This window comes from Salvelinus alpinus, chromosome 7 (assembly GCF_045679555.1).
Source record: "Salvelinus alpinus chromosome 7, SLU_Salpinus.1, whole genome shotgun sequence".
Taxonomy (NCBI): domain Eukaryota; kingdom Metazoa; phylum Chordata; class Actinopteri; order Salmoniformes; family Salmonidae; genus Salvelinus; species Salvelinus alpinus.
The window spans coordinates 58,299,696-58,320,354 of record NC_092092.1 but is presented as its reverse complement, the minus strand read 5'-3'; the positions used below and the strand labels follow the sequence as shown (position 1 = coordinate 58,320,354).

Here is a 20,659-nt window from a genome sequence, read left to right as displayed (position 1 = left end):
TTTTCTCTTGACGACACGGTTAGCTAAATCTGGTGGCCGTTGGGGGGGATGTGGGTACAGGCCAGTGGAGAAGGGGGTAGTGTCACCGCTAACCACCATCAGGCAGCTGCTACAGACATGTGGACACACACACACATTTACTGGATCCCCCCCACAAACTGTATCCCCTGGAAGCCCATTCTCTAACTCTGTGTTGGCCTGACATTTAGTTGTCCTAGCCAAAGTTGTGTTATTAAACTGTGTCACAAATCCACAGCCACAGAGTCTTAAGCCGCTACCCAGTGGAAACTGGCTGTGGTGCGAGGGAGATTTGTTCTGGGTGTCACTGTGTGTGTTGCTCAGCCCTGTGTGTTGTTGCATGGTGGTCAGTTCTTCGTTATTCCCAGATGGTGGATCAGGACCCATTGGTGGTTCACAGCCCTTTCTACTGGCTTAAGACTGGATTATGGCATTAGTCTTCTGATGGTGCCTTTGCCAGTCACTTTCTCTGTTCTGGAAGGAGAGGAAGGAGGAGAGTTCATACCCAATCTCAAGCAGCTATGCAGTTTAACCCATGTGAGAACTCCAGCCCGTTGTTTCTTCTCCAAAGAGGAGAGTGTGTTGTTTCGGCAGTGATGTCACAAGGCTCCCTTCGCTGTTCATCTTGAAGGGCCATAGCGAAATTCCTAAAAGCTTTTGATAGACCACAGAACAAAACCTTTTGGGAACCACTGCTGTAGCCTGTATGTCACTGAAGGGCATTGACCGGCTGGACCCTGGGCAGATGGCCTTTTCCAGTGCCAGTGGGTAGGAGTAGAGGACCAGGTTGGTGTGATGAGGAATGTGCAGTGACAATAAGTTCATTGACCGGAGAGGGAGCCTCTGTCTCTCTGTGTCCCCACCACACCCTCATCACCAGTCATCACAGCATTCTCTCCATTCTCTGCAGCCTATAGACAGGACAAATGTCACTCTGGGAATAGTGAGGAACCCCTCTTAAAATCACAGGAACTTCAACTTCAGTTCACAGGAACTACACTATCGTAGCACTACTGTAGCTCCTGGAGGGATTCTCTCTGTTGGGATTCTAATATATCAAGGTAAGCACGGTAACTGTCAACTATCTGTTATGGTTTCATAATGAGAGTGAAGTAGTGTAGATAATGTGTTGCTGCTTCTCAGAGAGACTGATCTGAGAAAAGTGGTGGTGGTGATACCTGGAGATTATTATCAGGGTGTTGTATGTACGTGTATAGAAGGAAGTAGGAACTACTGTCACTTCTTTGATCAGCTGGCAGTTTTATCTGCGTAGTTGAACAGTTGTCGTCTGTCTGGGAGATGAGGAAAAGCTGTTTATCTTATCTTGGATTGTCTTTGATCTGATTTATTTCTCATCTGGGGAAAATACTGTGATAGGAAAATTACATATTTACCTGGTTTGTTTGATATTAATAGTTAGCAATTAATACTTAGCAAAAAGGGCATTTGTGTTCTGTTTAATTCGGTGTTTTCATGGGCTCCACTCTAGTTCCCTGTAGCTAATCTGGACGTATGGTCACTGGAGATGGCTTGAGCTGACAAATGAGTTAAAGACTGCATTATATAGACAAGATGTGGTGGGTGTAACCGAGACAGAGATAGCCAGGAGGAGTTTAGAACAATTCCTAATTGTCTCTAAATCATCCTTGCATCTGGAAAACTAAGCCACGGAGGGGTTAAGAGAACAACCCACTTGCATTTTTTTTTAACCTTTATTTAACTAGGCAAGTCAGTTAAGAACAAATTCTTATTTACAATGATGCCCTAGGAACAGTGGGTTAACTGCCTTGTTCAGGGGTAGAATGACAGATTTTTGTCAGCTCGGGGATTCGATCTAGCAATGATTAGGTTACTTAACACAGAAACAAAAGGAGGGTGGTTGGTCGGGGAGGATGGGTGGGCGTATAACTTGACTGTCTAGTAACTCAATTGTTGCGTGTTTGAACCACGTCATGGACAACATTAGCATTTTAGCTAATTAGCAACTTTACAACAACTTACTACTTTTTAACTACTTTGGTAGCATGTTAGCTAACCCTAATCCTAACCCTTTCGCTAGCATGTTACTTTAACTAGCTTGTTACCTAACCCTTAACCCTTAAACCTAACCCTAACCTTAATCCCCTCCTAGCAAACATTAGCCACAACAAATAGAAATTTGTGGAATGTACAGTACACTAATGCGTTATGAAGAAATTAAATTGTCTAATACACACAAAAATTAGCTGTGAAGAAAATTGTGTAATACACACGAAAAATGACTGTCCCTGTCACAAATTTCTAATAAGTAATAAAGTAATTTGTATTTCACAATGAACTGTGTTGATCAGCTAGGTTTTGAGGAGGTGGTGTATTTTTTTAAAGACACCTTGGTGTTTTATGAGTCAGTGATAGACTGTTTTTATTCAATTCAGTCTAGGCGAGAATCCTTGCCAAAGAAACTAAATAAATACAGCCTAGTGCTGCAGCACGGAGTGAAGAGCTTACCGGTAAACCTCAGTGCTCCCCACACAGGCTCAGCCCTCTTGGGAAAATGGGAGAGTGCTTCAGCGATTATCAGATACCACACTCGTCAATAATACATGTCCAGAGATGGACCTGTGCAGCATATGAAACTCATGTGTCCATTTGTGAAACATGAGTTGATGGTATGTGTCGTTGAATTACTCTGTGTAAGTGTGTTGGGGAATGTAGTGTGTGTGTTTGTGTGTGTGTCCATGATTTTCAATGGTTTGTGTGTATGTGTGCATCACTCTTGTGTATGCATGAGTATGCTGGTCCGATGCTGGTGGTCCTGCCTGACGCAGTTGCCAGTACTGATGCCAGTGCTTGTCTCCGGTCTGGACACAGAGAGGAGAGGAAGGAAGATAGCCCAGGCCTGCCCAGTGTTCTGGCATCACTAACACAAGGCTCCCCTTCGTATGGTTGGAAAAAACGCCTTCCTCAGTCAAAGCTATAAACAGGGGTGCAGTTCCACCGCTACTGCTGTCGTTGATGGCCTTTCTGTTGATTCAGCTCAATTTGCCATCAAGTAAACAAACAAAACATGGTCACTCCGCTTCATATCGCTGTGTTGTGTGTTATTACGGTCCGTCTGTGCAGTCATAATTGCTCAGCGATATTAGGCTAAGCTGGGGAAAAGGTCCTGTTGGCTGCTCATTGCTGCTGGTGATTTTAATATGTTTAATAGCTGGAGTTCCAGTGAGCCTGTGTGGCTTGTAGGTATTAACAGTATCTGAGCTCCTATCCACATAACTGAAGAACCATGAACAGAGAGGATTAATCATCCAGCCAGTGGATTATACAGAGGACGAGGGAGAGAGAGATGCTGATTCATACAAAATTGGGAAATTGCCCTTGAACAAACAGAGGGCTGTCTCAATAATGAGAGGCAAGCAGATAGAGGAGAGAGAGGAGATAGAGGAGAGAAAAGGAGAGAGAGAAGGAAAGAGAGATGAGAGAGAGGAGAGAGAGGGGAGAGAAATGAGAGAGAGGAGAGAGAAGGTGAGAGAGGAGAGGGAGAGAGAGAGGAGAGAGATGAGAGAAAGGAGAGGGAGAGGAGAGAAAGGAGAGAGAGAAGGTAAGAGAGGAGAGAGAGGAGAGAGAGAGGAGAGAGGGAAGAGAGAGGAGAGAGAGAAAGGGGAGAGAAAGGGAAGAGAGAGGAGAGAGAGAGAAAGGGGAGAGAGAGGAGAGAGAGGATAGAGAGAGGGGAGAGAGAGGAGAGAAAGGAGAGAGAGAGGATAGAGAGAGGAGAGAGAGAGGAGAGAGAAGGTGAGAGAGGAGAGAGAGGAGAGAGAGAGGAGAGAGAGAGGGGGAAGAGAGAGGAGAGAGAGAGAAAGGGGAGAGAGAGGAGAGAAAGGGGTGGAGAGAGAGGAGAGAGAGAGAAAGGGGAGAAAGAGGAGAGAACGGGGAGAGAGAGGGTGGAGAGAGAGAGGAGAGAGAGAGAGAGAGAGAGAGAGAAAGGGGAGAGAGAGAAAGGGGAGAGAGAGGAGAGAGAGGGGAGAGAGAGGGGAGAGAGACGGTGAGGGTGATATATGCTTAAACTCCAAAAGGGATGTTTGTCTGTCCCCATTGGAGAACCTTTTTTAGTTCCAGTAGAACCCTTTTCAGTTCCATGTATAACTATTTTCTCTTGCAGGGAAAGAGGCGTTGTTGTGCGTTCTTAACAACTGTGTTAATATGTGTGGACCATGATAGTTCCTTAGGGATGTGGACACTGAGGAACTTGAAGCTCTCGACCTGTTCCACAACAGCCCGTTTCCTGTAGTCCACGATCAGCTCCTTAGCCTTTCTGACGTTGAGGTTGTTGTCCTGGCACTACACTGCCAACTCTCTGATCTCCTCCATGTAGGCTGTCTCATCATTGTCGGGGATCAGGCCTACCACCGTTGTGTGGTCTGCAAACTTAATGATGGCCACGCAGTCGTGGGTGAACTGTGAGTACAGGAGGGGACTAAGCACGCACCCTTGAGGGGCCCACGTGTTGAGGGTCAGCATTGCGAATGCGTTGTTGCCTACCCTTACCACCTTGGGGCAGCCCGTTAGGAAGTCAAGGATCCAGTTGCAGAGGGAGGTGTTTAATTGCAGGGTCCTTAGTTTAGGGACGAGCTTAGAGGGCACTATGTTGTTGAACGCTGAGCTGTAATCAATGAACAGCATTCTCACATAGGTGTTCCTCTTGTCCAAGTGGGAAAGGGCACTGTTGAGTTCAATAGAGATTGCATCATCTGTGGATCTGTTGGGGCGGTATGTGAATTGGAGTGGGTGCATTGGAGTGGGTCCAGGGTGTTTGGGATGATGGCGATAATGTGAGCCATGACCAGCCTTTCAAAGCATTTCATGGCTACAGATGTGAGTGCTACGGGGCAATAGTAATTGAGTGCAGACTGTAGTGAAGGTATAGGCGGTGACCTCCTAGAGGGGAGGATGATTAGACTTGATTGGAGATGAAGAGGAAGCTCCCTGACAGCTCAGTGGCCAGACAGAAGAGATGTCACGACCCTACAAACACTCTCTCATCACTTGCCTGAGCTGAGGCCATCACAAACCTGACAAAGGTTAGGATGTATCCACGTGTATTTGTTCACACATCCAAGTGTAGACATGTGTCTAAGAGTAGGGCTTTGGATTTCTCTTGGTTAGGTCACAATGTTCAGGTAAAATGCAGTGCCCATTTATGAGTGCACATATGATCAGGGTTGGGGTCGATTTCATTTAAATTCCAGTCAATTAAGGAAGTACACAAACATTTCAATTCCAATTCTCTTCGTGATTTTCAATTAGGAAAATGTTGAATTTGAATTGGAGTTTGGTTCACTTTTGGAGTTGACTGGAATTTAAATGGAATTGACCCCAACCCTGCATATGATATAATACGACGTGATTATACGTTACGATGCAATGTTATAGAAGCTGTAGAAGCTATAGAAGTTATAGAAACACTGTCACCACCGATAAATCCACGATAATTGAGAATTTCAATAAAAAAATTATACGGCTGGCCATGCTTTCCACCTGGCTACTCCTACCCCGGTCAACTGCCCTGCACCCCCACAGCAACTCGCCCGAGCCTCCCCCATTTTTCCATCACCCAAATCCAGATAGCTGATGTTCTGTAAGAGCTGCAAAATCTGGACCCCTACAAATCAGCCAGGCTAGACAATCTGGACCCTCTCTTTCTACAATTATCTGCCGAAATTGTTGCAACCCCTATTTGCCTGTTCAACCTCTCTTTCGTATCGTCTGAGATTCCCAAAGATTGGAAAGCTGCTGCGGTCATCCCCCTTTTCAAAGGGGGAGACACTCTAGACCCAAACTGCTACAGACCTATATCTATCCTACCCTGCCTTTCTAAGGTCTTCGAAAGCCAAGTTAACAAACAGATCACCTACCATTTTGAATCCCACCGTACCTTCTCTGCTATGCAATCTGGCTTCCGAGCTGGTCATGGGTGCACCTCAGCCACGCTCAAGGTCCTAAACGATATCATAACTGCCATCGATAAGAGACAATACTGTGCAGCCGTATTCATCGACCTGGCCAAGGCTTTCGACTCTGTCAATCACCACATTCTTATTCGGCAGACTCAACAGCCTTGGTTTCTCAAATGACTGCCTCGACTGGTTCACCAACTACTTCTCTGGTAGAGTTCAGTGTGTCAAATTGGAGGGCCTGTTGTCCGGACCTCTGGGAGTCTCAATGGGGGTGCCACAGGGTTCAGATCTCGGGCCGACTCTCTTCTCTGTATACATCAATGATGTCGCTTTTGCTGCTGGTGATTCTCTGATCCACCTCTACGCAGACGACACCATTCTGTATACTTCTGGCCCTTCTTTGGACACTGTGCTAACTAACCTCCAAACGAGCTTCAATGCCATACAACTCTCCTTCCGTGGCCTCCAACTGCTCTTAAATGCAAGTAAAACTAAATGCATGCTCTTCAACCGATCGCTGCCCGCACCTGCCCGCCTGTCCAGCATCACTACTCTGGACGGTTCTGACCTAGAATATGTGGACAACTACAAATACCTAGGTTTCTGGTAAGACTGTAAACTCTCCTTCCAGACCAACACTAAGCATCTCCAATCCAAAATTAAATCTAGAATCGGCTTCCTATTTCGCAACAAAGCATCATTCACTCATGCTGCCAAACATACCCTCGTAAAACTGACCATCCTACCGATCCTCGACTTCGGCGATGTCATCTACAAAATAGCCTCCAACACTCTACTCAACAAATTGGATGCAGTCTATCACAATGCCATCTGTTTTCTCACCAAAGCCCCATATACTACCCACCACTGCGACTTGTACGCTCTTGTTGGCTGGCCCTCGCTTCATACTCGTCGCCAAACCCACTGGCTCCAGGTCATCAACAAGTCTTTGCTAGGTAAAGCCCAGCCTTATCTCAGTTCACTGGTCACCATAGCAGCACCCACCCGCAGCACGCACTCCAGCAGGTATATTTCACTGGTCACCCCCGAAGTCAATTCCTCGTTTGGCCGTCTCTCCTTCCAGTTCTCTGCTGCCAATGACTGGAACGAACTGCAAAAATCGCTGAAGCTGGAGACTCTTATCTCCCTCACTAACTTCAAGCACCAGCTGTAAGAGCAGCTCACAGATCACTGCACCTGTACACAGCCCATCTGTAAATAGCCCATCCAACTACCTCATCCCCATACTGTATTTATTTTGTTAATTTTGCTCCTCTGCACCCCAGTATCTCTACTTGCACATTCATCTTCTGCATATCTATCACTCCAGTGTTTAATTGCTATATCGTAATTACCTTGCCACTATGGGCTGTTTTATTGCCTATATATACATATATACATATATATACACTTTTTTTCTACTGTATTATTGACTGTAGGTTTGTTTATTCCATGTGTAACTCTGTGTTGTTTTATGTGTCGAACTGCTTTGCTTTATCTTGGCCAGGTCGCAGTTGTAAATGAGAACTTGTTCTCAACTAGCCTAACTGGTTAAATAAAGGTGAAATAAAACATTTAAAAATAAAAATAGGCTAATGTGTGTGTTCTGTGTTGTTGTGTGTAGCTGCGGGGCGACCAGGGTGGCCGGGATGCCACTGTGTGCCCTGCCAGTCCACGGTGGATGCTGAGGGGCAGGAGGACGGAGTGGTGGGGACGAAGTGTAGCAGGCTGGGAGGGCACCACACATCTGGAGACATGAACCTCTGCTGGAACGAGATCAAACGCAAGTCCCACAACATCCGGTAAGACGTTGCTTACAATGGGGTTCAATGGGGTTAGGATTCTCCTTCACATTGAGTTTCAATGGGAGTGTTATACATGTGTTTCAATGGGAGTGTGTTTTACATTGGGTTTCAATGGGTATAGGATGTGTTTTAAATTAGGTTTCAATGGAGGTAGGATGTGTTTTAAATTAGGTTTCAATGGAGGTAGGATGTGTTTTAAATTGGGTTTCGATGAGGGTAGGATGTGTTTTAAATTGGGTTTCGATGAGGGTAGGATGTGTTTTAAATTGGGTTTCAATGGAGGTAGGATGTGTTTTAAATTGGGTTTCGATGAGGGTAGGATGTGTTTTAAATTGGCTTTCAATGGAGGTAGGATGTGTTTTAAATTGTGTTTCGATGAGGGTAGGATGTGTTTTAAATTGGGTTTCAATAGAGGTAGGATGTGTTTTAAATTGTGTTTCGATGAGGGTAGGATGTGTTTTAAATTGGGTTTCAATGGAGGTAGGATGTGTTTTAAATTGGGTTTCAATGAGGGTAGGATGTGTTTTAAATTGGGTTTCAATGGGGGTAGGATGTGTTTTAAATTGGGTTTCGATGAGGGTAGGATGTGTTTTAAATTGGGTTTCAATGGAGGTAGGATGTGTTTTAAATTGGGTTTCGATGAGGGTAGGATGTGTTTTAAATTGGGTTTCAATGGAGGTAGGATGTGTTTTAAATTAGGTTTCAATGGAGGTAGGATGTGTTTTAAATTAGGTTTCAATGGAGGTAGGATGTGTTTTAAATTAGGTTTCAATGGAGGTAGGATGTGTTTTAAATTAGGTTTCAATGGAGGTAGGATGTGTTTTAAATTGTGTTTCGATGAGGGTAGGATGTGTTTTAAATTGTGTTTCGATGAGGGTAGGATGTGTTTTAAAGTGGGTTTCAATGGGGGTAGGATATTTTATATATTGAGTTTCAATGGTATGCATGTGTTATACTGTATACTGGGTTTCAATGGGAGTGTGATATACACTATATTTCAATGTGATTAATATACCATTTACTTTAGGCAGTGGGAGAGTATCAACAGAATAATTTCAAGAAAACACACAATGTTTCAAAACCCTGCTGTCACAATGTCGGGTTTTGAAACATGCTGTGCAAACAAGCGTCTTCCAGCCACTCTTTCATGCGCCGACGTTTGTGCAGTGTTGGTACTTCTAATATCCTACGTGTACTAGCATTTCTAAGCTGTTGCTCTGATTTGTTCACTGCTGTTCCCACAATTAGAAAAACATTGTCTCTATAATGTGCTGTCACGTAATGAAATATTCTCAGACACATCTCCAAGTGGGCCTATTCATTATTAATAATATGTGGGTTAATAGTGAGGTCTGCATCTGCAAAACAATTAGGAACAACTGTAGTACTGCTTTGATGACTAATTGGAAGGCGCCCAAGCTTGGCATGTCATTGGTCTGACTTTAATTCAGCTGGCATCCTATTTACAGGATTGGCCCCTTTAATGACTTACTTGACCCTCATCATCCTGGTGCTTCCAGCAGGGACATGTGGGGATATTCGTTAAGACAGTTCCCCCTGCAGCGTTTTGTAATGAGATCACTATGGATAGCCTGCAGTGGTAGCACACACTCATATGCACGCATACAGGCATACACTCACGCACGCACGCACCCACACACACACACACTCAACCCCTTCTGACATCATTTGGCCCACAGCGAGAGAGAGAGAGAGAGAGACAGATCGCTACGGTCATGTCTTTAAAGGAGTGGAGAGCGAGTGCTAAGAGATGTCCCTGAGAGATGTGTACAGGACTGAGTGCCAACTCCTGGACAACTGGAGGTTGGTTTATCTAATGGCTTGTCAGGTTTTGATGGATATGTTGTGGTGGAACTTCTGTTCCAATGGCAGAGGTAGGAGGAGGAGCTAAAGGCAGCTGTCCTACTTCTGTCTAACTGGCCAAGGCCTCTCTTGCTTCTCCTGCTCCTGCTTGTCACCATAGAAACCACACTACAACCCCTAATCTACTGCTACTGCCTAACATCATGGTCCTGTATAGGCTAGCTGTATAAGCTATTACTCACTTACTTGTGAATGCTCAATGCATTGAAACACGTTGATAAGCCTTAGTCCACATCACCAAGCCTGGTAATTCATAGAATCTGAAGGTCGACATTTATATATATTTTTTTTCTTTCAGTGTGTCACACCAGTAGAGGTAATTATATATTTTTTCAACAAAAGAGAGTCTAAGGACTAGACGGAGTACAGTCTGTTATTGGTGTTGTGTTTATTATACAGTTACCGAGGCGATGGTTGTTTGCTTGAGGTGTGTCATGATTAAGACTCCAATCAGTGAAACCACGGCTCCATATGATAAATATTCTGTATACATAATGTGGCATAATGAACTCTAAATGATTATGGATGTGAATGGGAAAACACTTCATTTCCCCAGGTACGTTGATTAAACAGGAATAGATCAGATGAACTACGACTGCTACACATTAACCCCTTAGAGTCAATCTAAGTTACACAACAAAACAATCCCCATCATAATCCGTCAGTTTAGGCTAGAGATATCTGTTTTTTTGCATTGGATGCGTCTCAATCCATCACATCCGCCAGTGTCTTACTTCCTTCATCTGTGGTAATAGGTGGCAGAGCTAGAGCGGTGTTTGTCAGACCATGAGAAAATCGGTCTTTTCACAAAAAACGCCTGTAGTGTCCGAACGATTTGACTTACAAACTAGCGTCACGGGACTCATCTGAATGTAACCAGTGCTTGAAGGTAGTTTTGTTAAATATGTGTAAAAATATATATTTCCTGAGTTTTTTTTATATCTCCTAGATTTAGGACTGACACTTCAAGACCTTGTTTCTTATGATTTATGTTTTGACTATATTTTTGACATTTATGAATGTGTTATTCAATGCGTTTCTATGGGCTTTAGTAGTAAAGGCCAAAATCAATATTTGTTATTTATTTTATTTTATTTTATTTATTTATTTTTTTAACCAATTTCGTGGTATCCAATTGGTATACAGTTTTGTCTCATTGCTGCAACTCCCGTACGGACTTGGGAGAGGCGAAGGTCAAGAGCCGTGCGTCCTCCAAAACACAGCCCAATCAAGCCTCACCGCTTCTTGACACAATGCCCACTTAACCGGAAGCCAGCCGCACCAATGTGTCGGAGGAAACACCGTACACCTGGCGGCCGTGTCAGCGTGCACTGCGCCCGGGCCGCCACAGGACAAGGACATCCCCAAACCCTCCCCTAACCGGACGACGCTTGGCCAATTGTGCGCCGCCCCATGGGTCTCCCGGTCACGGCCGGCTGCGACAGAGCCTTAGACCACTGCACCACTCGAGAGGCCCCCAAAATCAATATTTTATATTTTTTTTTATACCTAAAGGGGTCCTAAAATTCTAAATCATATAGCTAAATGATCCATAGTATGACCATCTTAAAACAATTTGAAATATCAGTTTAGCCCCCCCCCCCCCTCCCACAATGTCTTAGACTCTAAAGAATTAACCCTTACAATCTAAAGTACCTAGAGCTTTAGGAAAAGGCTACTTGGTTGAACAAGACCATTATACTACCTGTGAACAATACAATTAATAGATTATTGATGGCTGAATAATCTGTTGCCTTTCAGTTTTGCCTAAATTATCCTCATCATCATAATACCAAAGTTTATAGAGGTAGTCTTTGTGATGTCCTTGAAACAGTGGGCTATTGTTCTGGTGGTGTGTGTGTAACACTGCCGTGCTGTGTGCAGTGGCCTATGGAGAATGCCCTCTGGGGGTGACGTGGGTGGCAGACTGGCACGATGGGAATGTGTGTGCCCGCAGAGGGAGGGACACATGGCATGGCTGGGATGGTTTTAGAGTGCCACTCGCCTGCGCTTGGATCTACTGTGTGGGGGCAGGGCCAGAGACTCTGAGCCTGTCTCTGTTCTCCCTGTTCTGTCTGGTTCATGGCAGGGCTCTGTCTGGCTCTCTTTATTTATCTCTCTCTCTCAGTAGTTCTCTCTCTTTTTCAGTTTCCCCTTTCCATCGTCCTCTGTCTTTTTCTCTCCCTCTCCCTCTCCTTCTCCCCATCTCTCTCCCTCTCTCCCTCCCTTCTTTGTCCTTGGCACCCTTCCTCCCCTTCTCTCCTGGCAGTGCCCCCTATAGTCAGTCAGTGTTAACTACAGTGGCCGTGTTGCGCCCCATATTATCTTCCACCAGCTCTTCCCTGCAGCACTTCCTGGCTGAGCCCCTACAGGCCCTGTTGAGCTACAATATTAATGATACCTGAATAGACTCTCTGTCAAACATTACTAGGGGTCAAGGGTTAAACGAGCCCTCAGGCCAGTGGGGTGGAAGAGGTGGGAATAACTCAAACATTATTGGACCATTTCAACATCAATCATCCAGTCAGATGGTGTGGCTGGAATGTCATCTTCATATGAAGATATTGTCAGTAGTTTGTTTAGTGTTAGAGTGGTATTTTGGAAGCCTCTGGGTTGTGTTTAGGTTTTCTTGTTGGTTCCCTGATGGGATGCCTCGCTTAACCATGTTTGTTGATGCTGTTTGAACATACAAAGAAGTGCTTGATACAGTATGTGCTTGATATTATCCCTTTGATAATACATATGTACCTGTTTGATAGTAAATACTTGTGATAATGTTAGGGTTTTGAACAGTTGGATTTTGTGATTTTGTGCAGCTCTCTTCTATATGAACAGTTCAGACCTTCCCCTTAAAGTCCTGCATCGGGTTCAATACCCATGTTCCCCGTTGATGACCTGCAAAGAAAATCAGCTGGCAGGTGGAATGAAAACATTCTTTCAACCTGCAGGGCAGGCTCGTGGTTCAGAAAAAATTACAGTGCATTCGGAAAGTATTCAGACCCCTTGACTTTTTCCACATTTTGTTACGTTACAGCCTTATTCTAAAATGTTTTTTGTTTTTTTAAATCCTCATCAATCTACCACATAATGACAAAGCAAAAACAGGTTTTTAGAAATGTTTGTACATTTATAAAAAATAAAGAACTGAAATATCACATTTACAATATTATTCAGACCATTTACTCAGTACTTTGTTGAAACACCTTTGGCAGCCATTACAGCCTCAAGTCTTCTTGGGTTTGACGCTACAAGCTTGGCACACCTGTATTTGGAGAGTTTCTCCCATTCTTCTCTGCAGATCTTCTCAATCTCTGTCAGGTTGGATGGGGAGCGTCGCTGCAAAGCTATTTTCAGGTCTCTCTAGAGATATTTGATCGGGTTCAAATCCGGACTCTGCCTAGGCCATTCAAGGACATTCAGAGACTTGTCCCGAAGCCACTCCTGTATTGTCTTGGCTGTGTGCTTAGGGTCATTGTCATGTTGGAAGGTGAACCTTCGCCCCAGTCTGAGGTCCTGAGCGTTCTGGAGCAGGTTTTCATCAAGGATCTCTCTGTACTTTGCTCTGTTCATGTTTCCCTCGATCCCGACTGGTCTCCCAGTCCCTGCCGCCGAAAAATATCCTCACAGCAGGATGCCGCCACTACCGTGCTTCACCGTAGGGATGGTGCCAGGTTTCCTCCAGACCTGACACTTGCCATTCAGGTCAAAGAGTTCAATCTTGGTTTGATCAGACCAGAGAATCTTGTTTCTCATTGTCTGAGAGTCCTTAAGGTGCCTTTTGGCAAACTCCAAGCGGGTTGTCATGTACCTTTTACTGACGAGTGGCTTCTGTCTGGCCACTCTACCATAAAGGCCTGATTGTCATTCTGGACAATTTGGACAGTTTTTCCCATCTCCACAGAGGAACTGTGGAGAGTGACCATCGGGTTCTTGGTCACCTCCCTGATCAAGGCCCTTCTCCCCTGATTGCTCAGTTTGGCCGAGCGGCCAGCTCTCGGAAGTCTTGGTGGATCTAAACTTCTTCCATTTAAGAATGATGGAGGCCACTGTGTTCTTGGGGACCTTCAATGCTATAGTAATGTTTTGGTAACCTTCCCCAGATCTGTGCCTATACACAATCCTGTCTCGGAGCTCTATGGCCAATTCCTTCGACCTCATGGCTTGGTTTTTGCTCTGACATGCACTGTCAACTGTGGGACCTTATATAGACAGTGTGCCTACCCAAATCATGTCCAATCAATTTACCACAGGTGGACTCCAATAAAGTTGTAGAAACATCTCAACATCTCATCAATGGAAACAGGATAAACCTGAGCTAAATTTTGAGTCTCATATAAAATAAAAATGTGTTGAACGTTTATTCAACTAGGCTAGTCAGTTAAGAACAAATTCTTATTTACAATTGCGGCCTACGCCGGCCAAACCCGGACGATGCTGGGTCAATTGTGCGCCGCCCTATGGGACTCCCAATCACGGCCAGTTGTAATACAGCCTGGATTCGAACAAGGGTGTCTGTAGTGACGCCTCGAGCACTGAGATGCAGTGCCTTAGACCGCTGCGCCACTCTGGAGCCCAGGGTCTGAATACTTATGTAAATAAGATATATTTTCTTCTTTTTAGAAATACATTTGCAAATATTTCTAACAACCTGTTTTCAATTAGTCATCATGGGTTATTGTGTGTAGATTCATGAGGATTTTTTTATTATCCCTTTTAGAATAAGGCTGTAACACAACAAAATGTAGAAAAAGTCAAGGGGTCTGAATATTTTACAAATGCACTGTATGATGCTGGTCAGAATTTCTTTAAATCAAGATAATACGTGTTGTACAAACCCAAGCTCTTGTTGTGTTGCATTGTGTTGTGAATTCCATTCTGTGATTGGTGAGGAAGACACAGTAGGCTACCACCCACACATGCCTTGAGAGTGTGTGGACAAGGGTCAGGGGTGTAGCTCAACAGGGGTCACTTTTTGAATAATATCGTACATTTTTGCAATATCCGGATAGTCGACATGTTTTATTTTTTTGTTAAACTTTTAAAAACTTGAGCACTTTGCTGCGAGACTCAGGAGAGACAGCATGTTGCTAGTGCTGCTGCTGCAGCAAGCTGGGGAAGGGCAGCGGTTGGTTTGTCTGAGATGGGAGGGAGGAAGGGAGGGAGAGAGAAAGTAGCTATACTCGCGCTAGTAAGACAAACTTGTTTCTGCCGTAGTTTATATATAATTCCACCTGGTAGTGCCTGTCTTGACTGCATCACATCGATGTAAAGAAGCTAGCTACGCTAGCCAGCTAAGTTAGCAGCTAGCTAGCCAGGTTAATTCAGTCTGTTTTGCTGCGCTCCCCGTCCTTTTCTACAACAACTCAATTCAGATTACAACAGCCTGTTGGTTGCTCATTGTTGTCTTATCCTTCTCATTAAGGTAACTTAATTCCATAATTGTTATTTAATTTTTGCATTGATCAGAAATATCCCACTTCACCTTCTAATCTATACAGTATATGGAGCCTGTGACAGTAGTGGTGCTTTGATTGCCCAAATCTAATGTCATGGACATGGTATATACTTGTTTGACGCAATGTCACATGCAGAGGTGTCATGCCCATAGGGGGCACATGGGCATGTGCCCCCTCAGATTTGTCCTGTTTAAAATATATACAGTACCAGTCAAATGTTTGGACAAGCCTACTCATTCAAGGGTTTTTCTTTGTTTTAAACTATTTTCTACATTGTAGAATAATAGTGAAGACATCAAAACTATGAAATAACACATATGGAATCATGTAGTAACCAAAAAAGTGCTCAACAAATCAAAATATTCTTAAAAGTAGCCACCCTTTGCCTTGATGACAGCTTTGCACACTCTTGGCATTCTATCAACCTTCACCTGGAAGGCTTTTAAAACAGTCTTGAAGGAGTTCCCACATAGCACTTGTTGGCTGCTTTCCCTTCACTCTGCGGTCCAACTCATCCCAAACCATCTCAATTGGGTTGAGGTCGGGTGATTGTGGAGACCAGGTCATCTGATGCAGCACTCAATCACTCTATTTCTTGGTCAAAAAGACCTTACACAGCCTGGAGAGGTGTTGGGTCATTTTCCTGTTGAAAAACAATTGATAATCCCACTAAGCGCAAACCAGATGGGATGGCGTATCGCTCCGGAATGCTGTGGTATCCTTGCTGGTTAATTGTGCCTTTAATTCTAAATAAATCACTGACAGTGTCACCAGCAAAGCACCCCCACACCATCATACCTCCTCCTCCATGCTTCACGGTGGCAACCACACACGCAGTGATCATCCATTCACCTACACTGCATCTCACAAAGACATGGCGGTTGGAACCAAAAATCTCAAATTTGGACTCATCAGACCAAAGGACAGATTTCCAATGTCCATTGCTCGTGTTTCTTGGCCCAAGCAAGTCTCTTCTTCTTATTGTTGTCCTTTAGTAGTGGTTTCTTTGCAGCAATTCAACCATGAAGGCCTGATTCACGCAGTCTCCTGTGAACAGTTGATGTTGAGATGTGTCTGTTACTTGAACTTTGTGAAGCATTTATTTGGGCTGCAATTTCTGAGGCTGGTAATTCCAATGAACTTGTCCTCTGGAGCAGAGGTCACTCTGGGTCTTCCTTTCCTGTGGCGGTCCTCATGAGAGCCAGTTTCATCATAGAGCTTGATGGTTTTTGCGACTACACTTGAAGAAACTTTCAAAGTTCTTGAAATTTTCTGGATTGACTGACCTTCATGTCTTAAAGTAATGATGGACTGTTGTTTCTCTTTGCTTATTTGAGCTGTTCTTGCCATAATATGGACTTGGTCTTTTACCAATTAGGTCTATCTTCTGTATACCACCCCTACCTTGTCACAGCACAACTGATTGGCTCAAACGCATTAAGAAGGAAAGAAATTCCACAACTGAACTTTTAATAAGGTACACCTGTTAATTGAAATGCATTCCAGGTGACTCCCACGTGAAGCTGGTTGAGAGAATGCCAAGAGTATGCAAAGCTGTCATCAAGGCAAAGGATGGCTACTTTGAAGAATCTCCAATCTAAAATATATTTTGATTTGTTTAACACTTTTTTGGTTACTACATGATTCCATATGTGTTATTTCATAGTTGTGATGTCTTCACTATTATTCTACAATGTAGAAACTATTAAAAATAAAGAAAAACCCTTAAATGAGTAGGTGTGTCCAAACTTCTGACTGGTACTGTATATATATTTCTTTATTTTCTTTACATTTTTGGGTTGTTGTGCTAATAATAATAATACTAGCCACTTAGCACGGTAGCGTCCCACCTCTTCAACAGCCAGTGAAACTGCAGGGCGCCAAATTCAAAACAACAGAAATCCCATAATTAAAATTCCTGAAACATACATGTATTTTACACCATTTTAAAGATACACTTGTTGTAAATCCAGCCACAGTGTCCGATTTCAAAAAGGCTTTACGACGAAAGCAAACCAAACTATTATGTTAGGTGAGTGCCTATTCACAGAATAACACAGCCATTTTTCCAGCCAAAGAGAGGATTCACAAAAAGCAGAAATATAGATCAAATTAATCACTAACCTTTGATGATCTTCATCAGATGACACTCATAGGACTTCATGTTACACAATACATGTATGTTTTGTTCGGTAAAGTTCATATTTATATACAAAAATCTGAGTTTACATTCGCACGTTACGTTCAGTAGTTCCTAAACATCCGGTGATTTTGCAGAGACCCACATCAATTTACAGAAATACTCATTATAAATGTTGATGAAAATACAAGTGTTAAGTATGGAATTTTAGATGCACTTCTGCTTAATGCAACCGCTGTGTCAGATTTCAAAAAAGCTTTACGGATAAAGCAAACCATGCAATAATCTGAGGTCGGCGCTCAGAGCCCAATCAAGACAAAAATATATCCGCCATATTGTGCAGTTAACAGAAGTCAGAAATAACATTATAAACATTCACTTACCTTTGATGATCTTCATCAGAATGCACTCCCAGGAATCCCAGTTCCACAATAAATGTTTGTTTTGTTCGATAATGTCCATTATTTATGTCCAAATTCCTCCTTGTTGTTCTAGTGTTCAGTACACTTTCCAAACTCACGACGCACGGGCAAGTCCAGCGGAAAGTACAGACGAAAAGTTAAAAAAGTTATATTACAGTCCGTAAAAACCTGACAAACGAAGTATTTCCCACTTCCTGGTTGGATTTTCTCTCAGGTTTTTGCCTGCCATATGAGTTCTGTTATACTCACAGACATCATTCAAACAGTTTTAGAAACTTCAGAGTGTTTTTTTAACCAAATCTACTAATAATATGCATATTCTAGCTTTTATGGCTGAGTAGCTGGGCACGCGTTTACTCTGGGCACGCTTTTCATCCGGACGTGAAAATACTGCCCCCTACCCCAAAGAAGTTAACTAGCCCAGATAGATTCACAATCTCCTAACCTCATAACTAGCTACCAAGAAGCCATTTAAGGCTATCAATGAAGTTAGAGTAGCTAGCTTGTCCTGCTATCTTAGCTGGCATGCCTGCTGGCAAGGTTGGTAAACTTTAGAAAAGCACTCAATTACTAAATGTACTGAATTAGACCCACTTTCCTTTCAATCTTTATGCAGATTTTAGCAGAGATGCAGTGAAGCATATTTTGTTTCTTTTGAAATAGAACCACCATTCAGGAGGATACAGACAGTTCAAGAGTTATGCTTAGATATGCTGAAAAATACACTTATTTTTTACATAGAATTAAGCATAATGATTATGGCTCTAGATTGCAGGAAAAATGTGTTTTAGTTGTTTGAAAAATGCAAAGGACCACCCCCCAGCCATCCATACATACTTTTTTGAGGTGCGTGCCACCCCTGAATGATTGTATTTAATTCATACAAAGCCTTTTCATTGTTAAATATAGGCCTATATATTTATACTGTTGCAAGTAATGGAATACTCCATTAACGTTGCCCTAGGTGAAACTATCTAATTTGTCCACGTGCAGAGCTTATGTTCCGTCCCCCCACGTGAGAATGCATTGCCAAGTTGACTTTCCCTGGCTAGCCTGGCTCACGTGAGAATGCATTGCCAAGTTGACTTTCCCTGGCCAGCCTGGCTCACGTGAGAATGCATTGCCAAGTTGACTTTCCCTGGCTAGCCTGGCTCACGTGAGAATGCATTGCCAAGTTGACTTTCCCTGGCTAGCCTGGCTCACGTGAGAATGCATTGCCAAGTTGACTTTCCCTGGCCAGCCTGGCTCACGTGAGAATGCATTGCCAAGTTGACTTTCCCTGGCCAGCCTGGCTCACGTGAGAATGCATTGCCAAGTTGACTTTCCCTGGCCAGCCTGGCTCACGTGAGAATGCATTGCCAAGTTGACTTTCCCTGGCTAGCCTGGCTCACGTGAGAATGCATTGCCAAGTTGACTTTCCCTGGCTAGCCTGGCTCACGTCAGAATGCATTGCCAAGTTGACTTTCCCTGGCTAGCCTGGCTCACGTGAGAATGCATTGCCAAGTTGACTTTCCCTGGCTAGCTTGGCTCACGTGAGAATGCATTGCCAAGTTGACTTTCCCTGGCTAGCCTGGCTCACGTGAGAATGCATTGCCAAGTTGACTTTCCCTGGCTAGCCTGGCTCACGTGAGAATGGATTGCCAAGTTGACTTTCCCTGGCTAGCCTGGCTCACGTGAGAATGCATTGCCAAGTTGACTTTCCCTGGCTAGCCTGGCTCACGTGAGAATGCATTGCCAAGTTGACTTTCCCTGGCTAGCCTGGCTCACGTAAGAATGCATTGCCAAGGTGACTTTCCCTGGCTAGCCTGGCTCACGTGAGAATGCATTGCCAAGTTGACTTCCCCTGGCTAGCCTGGCTCACGTGAAAATGGCTAACGTAACCGGATAAATAAAAATTGAGTTTATGATGGGAAAATACACCATTATGGAAAGAGGTGCTGCGCGATTGAAATCCCCAATTTGTTATTTTGGAGTCATTGTGGACAAAGACAGGTAGATGTTAGCTATCATTTAATTATTAGGCCTACATTAATACAGGCCGTATTAAGTTTAAACCGGCGAGGCTGGTAAAAGTTTGAGTATAGCCTACTAAATAAATGTATTTTTGCAGCCTATATTAGATTCCGAGAATTGATTGTTTAAGTTTCAATTAAACTACTTGTTTATCTAAACAATATTGAATGTAAAGGTGTTGTTATGTTGGCTATCATTAGGTAAGAACGCTAATTAGAAGGCACTTTTTTCCAAAGCGATTTGATTCTCCATGTGCCGCTTTGCGTTGTGAAAAAAGATATATTGTTCTCAATTAATGAGGTGGTTTGCTTTTATCCAAATATTGAATAGACATGCAGACAAATTCATTCATTCAGGGAAGGGGAATAATACCCTACTACTCTGAAGTCATAAAAACAAACAATAAATGCATGTTATTTGGCGGGTAATGGATCGACTCTCGGAACAATTCTACGCGGGTGAGTCGGGTTGCGGTGAAAACTCTGTCCTAATGTCGGGTATCGGGTGTGGCTCGGAATTGATGTGGCTGGCACTGGGCGAGTGCGGCTCTGGTAAACAAGCGCGTGTAACTGTACATAATTCCTGTTAGCACTGGGGAAAGTGTCAGTTGCGTCACCCGGGCAGAGGAGGTGACAGAAGATAAAGATTTAGTAAAGGAGGGGACACAGCTGCAGCATCTTTTGGGAACGACACCACAGTCTCGTAGCGGGGTGACGTTTTGTTTTTGCCAGGGCTGGCAGGCAAACTAACTTTGAGACACACTAATTATGGAACACACGACAGGGAATTAGGGAGCCATGAATTATTTAATAGAATAGCATGCTGCTTGCTGTTCGCCGTGTAGAGCTAGGTATTAAACTGCACAAAGCTGTGGAGGAGCCCTGAACTGTGCCTCTCCGTCAGCTGGTGCAGAACAAATCACACACTCTGGTGAGATTAGAAACAATGTGGAGGCAGTTAGGTTTTGGACTACCGCAGTGTCTCTTTG

General features: G+C 43.7%; 1 protein-coding gene across 2 annotated transcripts in view; it reads left to right on the top strand.

The window, feature by feature from the left end:
• Positions 1 to 543: 543 nt before the first annotated feature.
• Positions 544 to 20,659, top strand: part of LOC139581316 (dystrophin-related protein 2-like) — a 114,190-nt gene continuing 94,074 nt past the window's right edge. Inside the window, exons 1-2 of one of the 2 annotated variants that reach the window (XM_071410931.1) lie at positions 544 to 1,079; positions 7,576 to 7,753. In XM_071410931.1, coding sequence (XP_071267032.1) covers positions 7,707 to 7,753 — 47 coding nt within the window. In that variant the 5' untranslated portion in view covers positions 544 to 1,079; positions 7,576 to 7,706. The remainder of the gene's footprint in view (positions 1,080 to 7,575; positions 7,754 to 20,659) is intronic. The other variant, XM_071410929.1, reaches the window with a different exon arrangement.